Source organism: Canis lupus, chromosome 3 (assembly GCF_011100685.1).
Source record: "Canis lupus familiaris isolate Mischka breed German Shepherd chromosome 3, alternate assembly UU_Cfam_GSD_1.0, whole genome shotgun sequence".
In the NCBI taxonomy this organism is placed as follows: domain Eukaryota; kingdom Metazoa; phylum Chordata; class Mammalia; order Carnivora; family Canidae; genus Canis; species Canis lupus.
Window position 1 is genome coordinate 72,980,867 of NC_049224.1, and position 16,188 is coordinate 72,997,054.

General features: G+C 34.7%; 1 protein-coding gene across 15 annotated transcripts in view; it reads right to left on the minus strand.

The window, feature by feature from the left end:
• The window catches only part of N4BP2 (NEDD4 binding protein 2), a 122,427-nt gene that overhangs the window by 91,659 nt on the left and 14,580 nt on the right, over positions 1 to 16,188 (minus strand). For 5 of the 15 annotated variants that reach the window (XR_005357275.1, XR_005357276.1, XM_038533438.1 and 2 more), the window contains exons 3-4: positions 5,102 to 5,184; positions 3,126 to 3,465 (exon numbers count right to left, since the gene is read on the minus strand). The exons of 2 other annotated variants lie outside the window; for them this stretch is intronic. Coding sequence is in view for 8 of the 13 variants with exons in the window: in XM_038533438.1 (XP_038389366.1) it covers positions 3,126 to 3,351 (226 nt within the window). In the remaining 5 variants the exon portion in view is untranslated. Of the gene's footprint in view, positions 1 to 896; positions 990 to 3,125; positions 3,466 to 5,101; positions 5,185 to 14,797; positions 14,904 to 16,188 lie in introns of those variants that run through there. 8 more of the 15 variants (XM_038533432.1, XM_038533434.1, XM_038533436.1 and 5 more) reach the window with 6 other exon arrangements.

Consider the following 16,188-nt stretch of genomic DNA (forward strand, 5'->3'; position numbering starts at 1 on the left):
CATGTATTACGTATCAGACATACTTTGTTCAAAGTAAATAAGACATAGTTTTTACTACACTTAAGGGATTTTTTGCAGTCTAACGAGGCAATTAAAGATAATTAAATTAGAAGACAATTACATTGTAATATAATATAGATTAAATAATGCACACTTTTAGTAATACACAAATGCCATAGCAGCCTTATAAGAGAATAAGGAAGATTCCACATAAGGTAATATGTGATCTGGGACTTGAAGATTAAAAAGAAACTTGTCAAAGGAGGGAAAGGGAAAGCCAATCTTGAAAACACAAAGCATGTTTAAGGTATTAAGAGAAGTTGGTTGGAATGTGGGTACACAGCAGTATGGTAATAAAAGGAGACAAAACTGGAAAAAAGAGCAAGTGGAACTGGCAAGAGTGCTATATGTCATGGTAGGACATACCAATTTTACCTTCTAGGGAAACTACCTGTCACCAAATTTGAGCTAGGCACTTTGTATGTATCACCTCAATGAGCCCTCAAATAATACTGTGAGGTATAGTATTTCTAGCAAATAGATGAAGAAAATGAAGTTCGAAAAGTACATTAACTTAACCCAAGTCACACATATATTAAGTGACAGAGCCAGGACTGGTATGTCTGACTCCAATGCTGAGCTCTTTCTGTCCTAACACAAATACAGAATTAGAATTGTTAGACATTTGAAGTTTGGAGTTTTGCTTATTTCTGTACTTTGTTTTAAGGAAAATAAATAGGGAAAGGAAGCACAGCACAGGAGTAACAGCTCTGGTCTGGACTCAGAAAACCAAACTTCAATCCCTACTTGCTGGCTATGACCCTTTGAACAAATTACTGAACTTTCCAAAGTCTTGATTTTCTCATGTGCAATATGGGGATAATAAAAGTACCTACCTCATAGGGTTGTTGTGAGGATTAAATGAGATAATCCATGAAAATGTGCTGTGCACAAGGACTGGCACCTAGTAAGCACCCAATTAATGTTCCCTTAAGAAGAAAAACAAAGAGGGATTGGAGGGACAAGCCTGGCAAAGATACCAGTTAGGAGATTATAGCAATAGTACAAAGGTTAGAAGCCCTATACATGGGGGCGGGGGGGGGGGGGGGGGGGGGGAGAAAGCAAGCACACAAGCAAACATAAGTATTTCTATGAAGAAAATTTATATAATAGAAAAACCCCAAGATCAACCCAAAAAATTAACATGTATATAATAAAAAACAGTATTAAGTAAAAATAAGCAAAAGATCATTATATATATATATATATATATATATATATATATATATATCACAAAAGAAAAGTCTTTACACAGAGTGTTGGAAAAAATTAAACCAATGGTATAAAACAAAAAATATATGAATAAACAATTCACACAAGAACATAAAAATCAATAAACAACCATCTATAAAAATGCTCAATAACCTTGTTTATTTAAAGGAAAAAAAATAAGAAAAAGCAAAATTTTATTCCTATTAAAATCTTTAATACTAAATGCTGAAAGGGCACACCTCTTTGGTAGGCAATTTACAGGTATGTTTCCAAGAACTGAAAACTGTTCTTACCTTGTGACATACAAAAATAAAACGTTGAAACTAAGAAAAAAAGCCAAAAGAAGGGAAAAATGATTTGTACCAAGATGTCCTCTGCTGTATTAATTATTCATGAAAAACTTATATATAATTTAAAAATCAGAGCACAATTAAGTGGGATATTAGAAAGCTATTAAAAATAAATACAAAGATCACAGCAACACTGAAAAAAATGTTTATGTTAGGTTTAAAAAGCAGAATATGTAGTTTCATTAACACTATTTATTCAGACTACTCAAAATATCAGTATTTATAAATAAGGTGTAGAGAAGATCCTGGAAAAGAAAAATGTTTTCTGTTAGGATGTAAGGGTAATATATTTTTCTTGTCGTTCCTCATTACTAGGTTAGTATATGTGAAACAAATTTTAAACACCTCAACATCAGGAAATAAAAAAGTAGTACATAAAAAAAGTCGTACATAAAACTCTATACAGTATCATTTTTGAGCATAATGTGGACTGCTGAAAACTGTTTTTTTGCACACATAACAGGATAGTTAATATATTCTCATCACAGTCCATGTAATGAATAAAAATGAATTTTCATGCATTAGCAAAACTTCCCCAATCTAGAAAAATTTTATCTTATACTAATCATGGCCAATAGTAACACTAAGCATCAACATTTAATTTACTCAGTCAACTTTGAAAGTTTGTCTGTAAACATACTTCTCACCAATTTATTATAAGTTATTAATAATACTAAATTGAAAACTTAACCAAAAAAAAACAAAAAAACCCTCAGTTCTTACCAAAAAAAAGTCCTATGAGGTACATACTACTATTTTTCTCATTAACAGATAAGAAAACAGACCCAGAGAGGTTAAGTAGCGGAACTGGAAATCTAACCCAAGTTTCCTGACTCCAAAGCCAGTATTGTGAAACACTACTCTAATAATATCAACTTCTAATCGGCTCTCATTCCCACAATTACAATGATTTTTTCACTCAATAAATATTTACTGAGGTCCTGTATGAATCATTTGTTATTTTAGGGACTGGGGATACAGCAGTAAAAACTTTATAAAATCTGTCTTTATGGAGCTTACATCTTAAGACAGCAGTCCTCAATTGGGGATGATTCTGGTCCCCAAGGGACATATGACAATAGGTGGACACATTTTTAATTGCCACAACAGGCTACTGAAGGTTGCTACTGTCAACTAGAGAGTATAGGCCAGGGATGCTGCTAAACATCCTATGATTCACAGGAAAGCCACTCACAACAAGGAATCATCTGGTCCAAAATGTTAATAGTGCCAACCTGTTCTAGAGGGAAGATAAAAAGAAATAAAACACAGAATGTAGTATCTATACATATATCTTACACCTAGAACTGTGTATTTCTTGAGAGCAGAAAAAACTGCTTTCTTCTCATAACACAATACCAACTTAGTACCTTGCCCATAACAGGTGCTCGATAAATTAACAAAAGAGAAATATGGCAGTTGTTTTTCTATATTACTACTGGCGGTAAAGTACATGAAGGCTTCTTATTCTATGCAAAGGGTTCAAACTAAACTTTTTCTCACCTTTGAAATCACATTCAGAAAGCATCAAATACACTACATCGGGGTCCAGATCAGAAAACATCTCTGAGATACTGGTGAAGAGTTCCTCCCGATCAACTTTTGTCTCACACATGGAAGGAAGAGTAGTGGGTGGCTCCTCACGACTAGCCACACTGGATACAACTTCCTGAGAGCTTGCAGTCTTCCGAAAAGGATTTCCCCCAAGATTTTTCTTTCTCCTTGGCATTCTGACTTCCAAAACTAAAATGTTCCCCTTTTCTTATTTAAGATGTTTGATATTTAAGTCATACCTCAAAGAAAACACGGTTAAATATCTTGTACAATCCAGCAGTAATAGGACCTAAAATAGAAAGCAAGTAAAAACACTCAGACTATATAGTTGTATTTCCATTGCTAAAATCGGAATGACATCTTTATTTAACACTACGGAAGTACCATCAACTCTGATAGCAAAGCCAAAAAGCAGTAAGACAACCTCTTACACTTTCTCCAAAACATTCAAGTTTTGCCAGGATTGAACATGTTAAAAGATTAAGATATTAACAAATAAAATGAATTTTCCCAACAGTGAGCACACTGTTTCAATGTCATTATTTCATTTTTAAAAACAGTATTCATAAATGACAATGCCTACTGAGCACCTACATTTGGATGTCTAATAGGCATCATAAACTTAACATGTCCAAAACTGAGCTCCTGATCACCTCCTCCACATCTGCTCTTCCCAGTCTTTCCCATCTCAATTAATGCAGCTCTGTTCTTCCAAATGCTCAACTCAAAAATCTCAGAATAATTCCTAACTCCTCTCATCCCACATCCAACCACTAAACAAATTTTGTCAATGCAACCCTCAAAATGTATCCAGAATATGACCTTACCTCACTATCTCACTGCTACCACAGCCTGTCGCCTGAATTAAGTCTCCAAATCAATCTCCCTTCAGTCTCTCTCTATATGTAGGCACAGCGATCAGAGTGACTCAGTTATAAACTATAGGTCAGATCACATGTATCTTCTGTTTGACTATCTACTGACTTCCCATCTCACTCAGAACCCTTAAAATGGCCTATAACCCAGACATGTGTTACTTCTGTACTGTCATCCCTAAACCTCTTTCCCTTGCTCAGTGTCATTCCAGCCACACCTTACCTCCTTGTTCTTCAAACACACCAGCCACACTCCCCCATGGGAAACTTTACATTTGGCTCCCTCTTCCTAAACTACTGCTCTCTCAGGTATAAAGTCTATTTCCTCAACACCTTGCTATCATTACTCAAATGTCACCCACTCCAGAAGCCAGTCTCCAACACCACTTATCCTTCTTCCCTTACTTGAATTTTCTCAGAAGTCTTATCTTCTAACACGGTATATGTTTTATTTGTTTTTATTGTATTTACCACCCATATTCAAGTACAGTATAAGTAAGCTCCACAAGGGCAGGGACTCATTGATCTAGAGAACCTCAGATAGTCTACTTGCTTTTCTCCACTTAGATGTATCTAATAAACATTTCAAATTTAACATATCCCAAAAGAAATGTCTGATAATCTCCCCAAAATCTGCTCTAACCATTTGGTCTGGCAACTGTTCTCATTCACTCATATTCCAGGGGCCTAAATGCTTTTTCTGCTTCCAACTCTTGTCTCCTGCAGTCTATTTTCAACACATGAGCCAGAATGATCTATGCACAACATACATACATACATACATACATACAACAACACACAAGTCAGAAAGAATCAAAGTCTTCTCTATGTCACTCAGTGAAAGCTCAAATTCTTACAGTGGCCCACACCTCCCTGCTGGCCTTTGATATATACTCTCCCCCAGAATCCTTCAAACCTTTATTCAAGTGTCACAATCAATTATTTCTTCCTTGATTATCCAATTTAAAATCATGTCCCCCACTCCCTCTGCCCCAATCTCCCTTTCCTCTAACCACCCATTGCCCTTAACACCCATACTATAAAATTTACCTTTTAATTAAATTTACTGTGTCATAGCTCTCTCCATCTTCCAGAACTGCACTGTCAATATGGCAGCCACCAGCCACATGTGCCTATTTAAATTTAAATTAATTTAAATTAAATTATACCTTTCTCTATTAACAGCACATAAAGTAGAATTTGGAGGAGGAAAAAAAAATGCCAGAGACAGAGAAGGACATTATGTAATCATAAGGGACAGAGCACCAAGAGGACACAGCAACCCTAAATGTGTGTGTACCAAACAAAAGAGCTACTAAATAAGTGAAGCAGAAGTTGACAGAATTGAAATGAGAAACAAATTGACAATTCTAGAAACTTCAAACCCCCGTTCTCAACAATTGATAGAATTGATAAACAAAGACAAACAAGAATATAAAACTCAGTAATACCATCAATTAAGAATAATCAACCTTTATAGAACACTCTACCCAACAGCAGAATACATTATTTTCAAGTGCCCACCAAATAGGTACCAGAAAAAGACCATATCCTAGGCTTTAAAACAAATCCCAACAAACTTAAAAGAAGTGAAATCATATAATGTATTCTCTGACCAGAATGGAATCAAACTAGAAATCACTTAACAGAAAGATAACTGATAAAGCTCCAAACATTGAAACTTATGCAATATACTGAATAATCCATGAGTCAAAGAGAAAGTCTCAAGAAAAATTTAAAAATACATTGAAATGAATGAAAATATACCATATCAAAATTTATACAACACAGCTAAAGCAGCAATGGTGGAAATTTATAGCAAATTTATAACCAAATGCATACAAGAGAAAAAGTCTCAAATCAATAATCTAAGCCCTCACCACAATTACCAAGAAAAAGAAAAGCAAAACAAATCCAAAGCTAACAAAAGAAAGGGAATAACAAAGACAAGAGCAGGACCAAATGAAACTGAAAACAGAAAAGCAAAAAAGAAGAATCAGTGAAACAAACTAATAGTTCTTTAAAAATAAAAATGACAAACATCTAACACAACTGACAAAAGAGAGATATTACCAATATCAGGAATGAATAAAGGGTTATCACTACAGAACCTTGTATGCTGAAAACTATACAACACTGATGAAAGAAATCAAAGATTTAAATAAATGAAAAGGCACAGCATGTTCGTGGACTAGAAGACTGAACATAGTAAACAAAGTTTTCCCCAAATTGACAAACAGTACTCCTATCAAAACCCCAGCAAGGGATCCCTGGGTGGCGCAGCGGTTTGGCACCTGCCTTTGGCCCAGGGCGCGATCCTGGAGACCCGGGATCGAATCCCACATCGGGCTCCCGGTGCATGGAGCCTGCTTCTCCCTCTGCCTGTGTCTCTGCCTCTCTCTCTCTCTGTAACTATCATAAATAAATAAAAATTTTAAATAAATAAATAAATAAATAAATAAATAAATAAATAAATAAATAAATAAAACCCCAGCAAGATTTTCTCTGGATATGGACAAGATTATTCTAAAATTAAATGGAAAGACAAGGGAACTAGAATAACTAAAACGATTTTGAAAGAGAGGAATCGTCAACTTCAATTTCAAGATTTGTTATGTCACTATACTAAACAAGACAGTATGGTATCAGTAGAGGGACAGACATATAGATCTGGAAACAGATTATAGATCTGGAAACAGAACAGAATATACCAGAAATAAACCAACATAAATATGCCCAACTGACTTTTGCCAAAATTGCAAAAGCAATTTAATGGAGAAAAGATAGTCTTTTCAACAAATGAAACTGCAGCAGTGAACATCCACAGCTTAAAAAAAATAAATCTTGACCTCAGTCTTGTACTTTGTAGAAAAATTAACTCAAAATGGATCAAGAACGTATTAAGTCCATAAAACTATAAACATCTTAGAAAAAGAAAAAGAAAAAAAAAAAAAAAAAGGAGAAAATCTCCAGGACCTAGAGCTAAACAAAAATACTACAAGTATGATCCATAAAAGGAAAAACAGATAAACTGTACTTCATCAAAATTAAACATTTTTGCTCTGTGAAAGATCTTGTTAAGAACATGAAAAGACAAGTTACAGACTAAAGAAAACATCTGCATACTATATATCCAACAAAGGACTAATATCTGCAATATATAAAGAACTTATCAAAAAAAAAAAAAAGAACTTATCAAAACTCCACAGTAAGAACCAAACAATTCAATAAGAATATGCACAAAAAGCGAAACTCCAAAAGGATATACAAATGACAAACAGGTACATAAAAGATGTTCAAAATCATTAGGTATTAAGTAAATACAAATTAAAACTATGTACAATATGATATTACTTCCACATCTATCAAAGTAGCTATCATAAAAACTAACGACCACAAAAAATGCTGGCAAGGATAAAGAGAAACCAGATGATTCATATGCTCAGCTGGGAACATAAAATGGTACAGCCACTTTGGAAAAAGTTTGGCAGTTTCTTTTAAAAACTAAACAAGCAACATCATACAACAATTCAGCAATTGGATGTCTAGATATTATTTACCTAAGAGAAATGAAAAATATGTTCACCCAAAAACCTATACACAAAGTTTATACCAGCTTTATTCATTATAGTTAAAAATTAGAGAACAATTCAACTGTCCTTCAATGGGTGAATAGGTTAAACAAATTATGATATTTCCATTCCATGAACTACTAGTTAGCAATAAAAAGGAACAAACTGGGACGCCTCTGTGGCTCGGCGGTTGAGCGTCTGCCTTCAGCTCAGAGTGTGGTCCTGGAGTCCCGGGATTGAGTCCCACACTGGGCTCCCTGCATAGAGCCTGCTTCTCCCTCTGCCTATGTCTCTGCCTCTCTCTCTGTGTCTCTCATGAATAAATAAATAAAATCTTTAAAAAAAAAAAAGAATTATTGAATCATTATATTATATACCTGAAACTAATATAATACTGTATGTTAATTATACTTGAATTTTAAAAACATCTTTTAAGGGAAAAATATAGTTTTAGAGATCTTAAGCAATCAAAAATTTCTGGTACCTTCTCTCATATTCATTTCTAAGTACAAGCCATTCTAAATTAAAATAAGTGAAAAAGAAGCCCAGAAAGGTTCTGATTTTTCCCTGGTTATGATTTATGTTGTTCTTTTTATGTTAGATATTAAATTATTTTCCAAAAGGGAGCTTGGGTGGCTCAGGTCAAGATCCCCAGGGATCGAGCCCCAGGACAGGCTCCTTGCTCAGCAGAGAGCCTGCTTCTCCCTCTCCCTCTGCCCCTCCCTATTGCTCGTGCTCTTTCTGCCTCAATAAGTTAATAAAATCTTTAAAAATAAATAAACAGTTTTCCCAAAAAAAGTAAAAACTGCTCTTACCTAAATCACCATTGATGTACATGTAAATGATAAAAGGCAATGATAAAATTCACCAGGAAGATGTAATAATTCTACAATTCTAAGTTTGTATTCAACTTGTAAAACTGCTCTCTCCATTAACTATTAGAAAAAGGGTCACCCCCAACAAAACAGAGAAAAAAAGAAGGGTGAACAATAAGGACACAAAAGACCTGAGCCATGTCATAAATAACTTAGCTTAGTATCTGTACAACACTGGACCCAATAACCACAGAATACACTTTATTTTCAAGTACACATGGAATTCTACTAGGAATTAGTATCTAAACTATAAGTAGAAAACACAATTGTCTGAAAATTAAGAAATCTACTTCTATACTTGAGTCAAAGAAGAATTCTACTATGTTAGTAAAATGCTAACATCAATTTAAAATATAATTAAGGGGAGCCTGAGTGGCTCAGTCAGTTAGGCATCTAACTCTTGATTTCGGGTCAGATGATGATTTCAGGGTTTGTGCGGTCGAACTTCAGGTCCGGCTCTGCACTCAGTTCTGAGTCTGCTTGTCCCTCTCCCTCCCTTTCTGTCCCTCTCCCTTTGCCCTTCCCTCCTCCACAAGTGCTCTCCAAATAAATAAAATCTTTTATTAAAAATAATGAAAATTAAAATAAAATAATTAATAGTAATAGAAAATATTTTAACCAAATAAATATATCCAAACTGTGAGATACAACTAAAGTCATGCACAGAAAAAGATGCATGCAAAAACATATATTAGAAAAAAAAGAAAGGCTGAAAAATCAACTATCTAAGCATTCAATAAGCAGTTAGGGGAAAAAAAACAGTGAATCACCCCAAAGAAATTAGAAAGGAAATAACAAACAGCAAATACAAAACAGAAAACAAATACATAGTAAAGGGGATCAACAACATCAAAAGATGGTTCTTTGGGGGATCCCTGGGTGGCGCAGCGGTTTAGTGCCTGCCTTTGGCCCAGGGCGTGATCCTGGAGACCCGGGATCGAATCCCACGTCAGGCTCCCGGTGCATGGAGCCTGCTTCTCCCTCTGCCTATGTCTCTGCCTCTCTCTCTCTCTCTCTCTCTGTGACTATCATAAATAAATGAAAAAAAAAAAAAAAAAAAAAAATTAAAAAAAAAAAAAAAAAAAAAAGATGGTTCTTTGAAACTTAAAGTAGTTTTAAAGAAAAAACTATTAAAAATAACAAATCCTTGGCAAGAGTGACCAAAAAATGTGAGAAGACACAAATTACCAATCACAAATAAAAAGGGAACATCATTATGAAATCCACACATTTAAGAGATAAAATGAAGAATTTTATGCCAATAAATTTTAAACTTTAAATGGAATACACATTTTTTAAAAATGCACATCATACCACATCTGAAATAATGTTAGTCCTTTATCTATTAAAGAAATAGAATCTATAATTTAAAGCCTTCCCATAAAGAAAACCCTAGGGTCTAGGTGGCTTCATAAGTAAATTCCACTAAGTAATCTCTAATACCAACCTTACATAAACTCTTTCAGATACTAGTTAAAAGAAAAAACATTTCACAACTCATTTTATGAGGTCAACCCAACCCAGATACCAAAACCTTACAAGGATATTAAAAGAAAAAAATTACAGGCTTATTTCACTCCTGAAAATAGATGTAAAACTCCCAAGCAAAATATTAGAGCAGGAATATATAAATTGATATGTTATTTAAAAATCCAAAAATTGTATTAGTTATTTATAAAAATAATATATCACAACTTGAATTTATTTTTTGATTATAAAGTTGTTTTAATATTTGAAAATTGGGACGCCTGGGTGGCTCAGCGGTTGAGTACCTGCCTTTGACTCAGGGCGTGATCCTGGAGTCCCAGGATCGAGTCCCACATCGGGCTTCCTGCATGGAGCCTGCTTATCCCTTCACCTATGTCTCTGCCTCTCTCTCTCTGTGTCTCTCATGAATAAATAAATAAAATATTTAAAATAATAATATTTGAAAATTAACCAATGCAGTACCGGACATTACCAAAATAAAGAAAAATCATATGATCAATTCAATATATGCAGAAAAACTATTTGAAAAAAGTCAACATCCACTCATGATAAAAACTCTACACACACTAGAAACAGAAGGGAATAAAGAAAGGCATTTACAAAACACACACACACACACACACACACACACAAACCCCTCATACGTAATTATGAAATGCTAAGTTTACTCTCTGTAATCAGAAATAAGACAAAATGACTGCCATCACCATTTCTATTCTACAGTACTACATTGTACCAGAGATCACAGCCAGCGTGTTAAGACTTGAAACGGAAATAAAAGTTAAGGATTGGAAAAAAAGAAATAGAACTATCATTATTCACAGGCAATACAACTGAGTGCATATAAAATCCAAAAGAATCTACAGATTATCCTTTAGATTACCCAGGTAATTTAGTAAGATTGCTGGACTGCTTTTCTCTCCACTAGCAATTAGAAATTTAAAATTAAATCTAAAGGTCTGGACCTATCAGCAGCATTTACACAGCTCGTAAATCCCTCCCTCAAAGAACACCCTAAGGACATTATCTTCTAAGAACAGGGCCACTATCAGAATTTTCTTACTATTCAACTTGGGAAAATGTTGTGTTCCAGGGCTTAGCCCTAGGTTCTCCTCTTTTCCCACTTCTTTGGTGACCTCACCTAGTCTTATGGTTTTAAACATTAACAAAATGCTAAGAATTTACATCCCCAAGCTGCACCTCTTCCCTGACCTCAGACACACATCAAACTACCCACTAAATATCTCCACTTTGTGTATCTAAATAGACATCTCAAACCTAAGTCAAAGGTTTGCTTTAAAGCCTCCAGTACCTCTGCATTTCATATAGAATAAAAATCAAAGTTCTTAAAATGGCCTAGTTAAGATAGTAAACAGTCTGGTTCCATAATAACTCTTTCAAATCCTTTCTTGCTACTCTCCCTCTTGTTCTTTCTTTTTTTTTTTTTTTTTTTTTTTTAAATTTTAGGACTCTTTTTTTTTTTTTTTTTAATTTATTTATTCATAGAGACACAGCTAGAGAGAGAGGCAGAGACACAGGCAGAGGGAGAAACAGGCACCATGCAGGGAGCCCGACGTGGGACTTGATCCCGGGTCTCCAGGATCACACCCTAGGCTGCAGGCGGCGCTAAACCACTGCGCCATGGGGGCTGCCCCATCTTGTTCTTTCTTAAATTCACCCAGTATTCTCCTGCTTCACTATCCTTATATTTAATTCATAGCCTAAAATGTACTCTCCACAGATACCTTAATGACTCACTCCTTACAAGACTTTACTTATGGCACCTTTGCAGAGAGGTTTCCCCTAACCATCTAATGTAAAACTGCACATATACGTTCTCTCCATCTCCCTTTCATTATTTTTTTTCTCCAAAGAAATTATCATTCTATAATTTTGATGTTTATTTTGTTTAACATCTGTTTACCCTGACACTAGAAAGTAAACTCTTTGAAGACAAAGGTTTGGGGGGATCCCTGGGTGGCTCAGTGGTTTAGCGTGGCTAAACCTTAGCCTTTGGCCCAGGGCGTGATCCTAGAGTCCCAGGATCGAGTCCCACATCAGGCTCCCTGCATGGAGCTTGCTTCTCCCTCTGCCTGTGTCTCTGCCTCTCTGTGTCTCATGAATAAATAAATATTTTTTAAAATAAAAAAATAAAAATAAAAATAAAAAGAAGACAAAGGTTTTTGGCAATTCTGTTCACTCCTGCGTTGCCCTCACTAAATTAAATAATAAGTACCAAAATTATATACCAATACCAAAACAATGTTTAGCACATAGTAGCACTAAATAGATTTCTGCTAGATAAATGAAGGATTAAGGTAAGGAAAAAGAAATAAAAACAGGAAAGCAATAGGTACAGAATTCTAAAACAAAATAGTAATAAAAAAAATTTTTTTAAGTTTAACCCCATTAATAAAATGGAATTAAAAGAATATTACTGGGGTGCCTGAGTGGCTCAGTCAGTTAAATGTCTGACTTTTGGGACACTTGGGTGGCTGGGCGATTGAGCATCTGCCTTTGACTCAGGGCGTGATCCTGGAGTCCCCGGATCAAGCCCCACATCGGGCTCCCTACAAGGAGCCTGCTTCTTCCTCTCCCCATGTCTCTGCCTCTCTGTGTCTCTCATGAATGGATGAATGAAAATCTTGAAAAAAAAAAAAAAAAAAAAGTCTGACTCAATCTCAGTTCAGGTCTTGATCTCAGGATCCTGAGTTCAAGCCCATTAGGCTCCACGCCCATTCTTTCTTTTTCTTTTTTACTGTTATGTCAAAAATAATTAAGTTGCCTAATAGATAAAAAATAATTTTTAAAATAAGAATAGCCATTGTTGGCAAGGCTATAGTGAAATAGGAATTCTCAAACATTGTAATGACAATAAACTAGTATAATCTTTCTAGAAAGCAAAGTGACACCATGTATCAAGAAACCTTAAATTACAGCTGACCTCTGAACAATGGTGAAGGAGGTATTAAGAGCACCGATCATCCATAGAATCAAAAATCCACTGACAGTTTTTAACTTAACTACTAATAGCCTATTGTTGACTGGAAGCTAGAATATAAAGTCAATTAACACAAATTTTATAAATGTACTAGATACTGTTCTGTTACAATAAAGTAAGCTAGAGAAAAGAAAATGTTAAGAAAAATATAAAGAGGAGAAAATACATTTACAGTATTATACTGTAAGAAATCTGTATGTGAGGGGCATCTGGGTGGTTCAGTGTGGTTGAGTGCCTGCCTTCGGCTCAAGTCACAATCCCAAAATCTGGGATTGAGTCCCACATCAGGCTCCCCATACGGAGTCTGCTTCTCCCTCCGCCTGTGTCTCTGCCTCTTTTTCTGTATCTCTCATGAATAAATAAATAAAATCGAAAGGAAGGAAGGAAGGAAGGAAGGAAGGAAGGAAGGAAGGAAGGAAGGAAGGAAGGAAGGAAGGAAGGAAGGAAGGAAGGAAGGAAGAGGGAGGGAAGGAGGGAGGGAGGGATGAATGAATCTGCATGTGAGTGGATCTCAGGTAGTTTAAACCTGTGTTGTTCAAGGGTCAACTGTACTTATATTCTTTCATCCAACAATTCCACTTTTAGGAATTTATCATAAAAAACAATCAGATTTACATATATAAATAAATATTTATATAGAGATGTTCAAAATATAGTAATGTTTTACAAAGAAAAATTTAAAAATAAATAAGAAAGGAATGATAAAATAATTTCTGATCATAGTAAGTATAATTTATTATATACTTAACATATGCCAGCTACAATGTTAAGATCAAGTAAGTAATATTATACCTATTTTGCAAATAAGAAAATAGAGACCAGAAAAGGGAAGTATCAAACTTAAAGCTCTTGGGACGCCTGGGTGGCTCAGCAGTTAAGTGTCTGCCTTCAGCCCAGGGTGTGATCCTGGAGACCTGGAATCAAGTCCCGCATCAGGCTTCCTGCATGGAGCCTGCTTCTCCCTCAGCTTCTGCCTATGTCTCTGCCTCTCTCTCTCTCTGTCTCTCATGAATAAATAAATAAAATCTTTAAAAAAAAAACTTAAAGGTCTTAAGTAGCAAAACTGGGATTGAACTCAGATTTGTTAGACTCTGCTAAACAAAATATCCCTTTAGATTCCTAAGATGGAATTTTATAGTCATTAATTAAAGACTGTATCTTGAATATTTAATTGAGAGGTTTTTTTTTTTTTTTTAAGACAATGTTAGAAAAGAAAGCAAGACACAACACTCCATATAATTTATACAGACACCCAAATGGGATTAGGTTAGATTAACTATAATATTAGACTGGAAAAGAAATCTGGGTAGTGGGATTACAGGTAACTTTATTTTTAACATACTACTGTTTTTATATACTACTTTTGTATTTTCCAAATAACCTCTAATATAAAGATGCTTTAACAATCAGGGGAAAAAAAATAACAATCACTATTATCAAAGCTGAATCTTAGACTTCCTCTATACTTCCTCCAGATGGCAAACCATAAATCCCTTCTAACTTTTTCCATTGTGTCTATTTATATGGAAAAAGATCTAAACATGTAGGCGGCTTAAGTGTCCAACCAATATTTAGTATAGTGAAGAATCTCTATAAAACATACTACCAAAAAAAAAAAAAAAAAAAAAACATACTACCACTCAAGTACCAGTTTTACTTTATATATCCAGATTATTTCAATTCCATTTACTCACTTGAGTAACGTTCTGTTTTTGTATCAACTGAACTTATGCATCTTCCTTTTTCAATAAAGAGAGCCTTATTAATACACTAGTTTAAACAAGATTATGTAGCTTCTTCATATACATACCTGACCTAGAGAGAGTGTATTCTAAAAGGATATGTGAAATAAGGATCGGTAAGTAAGGTTTGATATATTATGGAGAAATGTGAAAGAACTGGCTCAAATGAAGAACCTAAAAGCAAATAATATAAATTTTTGTTAATAATGAGACCATGAATATATAAATTTCATATACACATTTTCCAAGCTCTTCTACCTTTATTCTTTAATTTTACCTGACAGAGAACCTAACCAATACATGCTTGCTCATTGACTATCATCAAAATATTCTAGCATAGTTAGCAGAAGTCTTATCAATTCTGTTTTGTTTTGTTTTTAACAGATAAAGATAGATGTTCTTTTAAATCTTAAAAAAAAAAAAATCCAGGTTACATGAAATTTATAAAAGTAACAAAGTGAACACGAACTCTAACAGTGGTATGGCAGTGGTCAGTACTGCCATTAATGTAAATATACCAATAACCACTTCAAAAAAAAGACACCCTCCTACTGAAAGCTATATCATCAACACAATATTAACACTAAAAAAATTTCCCATGTCATTTTATGAATAACTCTGCTATATTTATATAAGGACTAATTTTAGATAACTTACCTTTATAGAAAAATATCAGAAAATAATACATTGCTATAACAGTCAAGAAAGATATTCTATTTAATACACAATATCAACTATCTATAAAGAATAAGCCTAGGAAAATCAATACTAACAATCAAATTTATTAGTAATACTTTAGTTCCAAAAAAAAGAAAAGTAGTACTTTAGTTCCTTAAAACCATCAAAGACAAAGAAAAATAAAAAATCTCTCTCTAGGGGATCCCTGGGTGGCTCAGTGGTTTAGCGCCTGCCTTTGGCCCAGGGCACGATCCTGGAGTCCCGTGATCGAGTCCCACGTCGGGTTCCTGGCATGGAGCCTGCTTCTCCCTCCTCCTGTGTCTCTGCCTCTCTATCTCTATGTCTATCATAAATAATAAATAAATAAATATTTTTTAAAAAATATCTCTCTAGAAGGAACATATAACTTGAAATCATAGGAATTAACCATGGCATTATCCCAAGCAAGATCAAGAAAATCTCTTTCAGGGGCACTTGGATGGCTCAGTCGGTTAAGCGTTTGCCTTCAACTCAGGTCATGATCCCCAGGGTCCAGGGATCGACCCTAACATAGGGCTCTCCCCTACTGCTCCCTCTTGCTCTGCCCTCCCCACTTGTGCACTCTCTTGCTCGCTCTCACTCTCTCAAATAAATCTTAAAAAAAAAGAAAGAGAAACATCTCTTTCAGAAGCAAATGCTACCAAAACCAATCAATCCATCTTTACTGGGGATTAAGTTACCTACAAAATGATTTTAAGGATACCACTGTGATAAGGATAGAATAAATACTAAATCACATCAA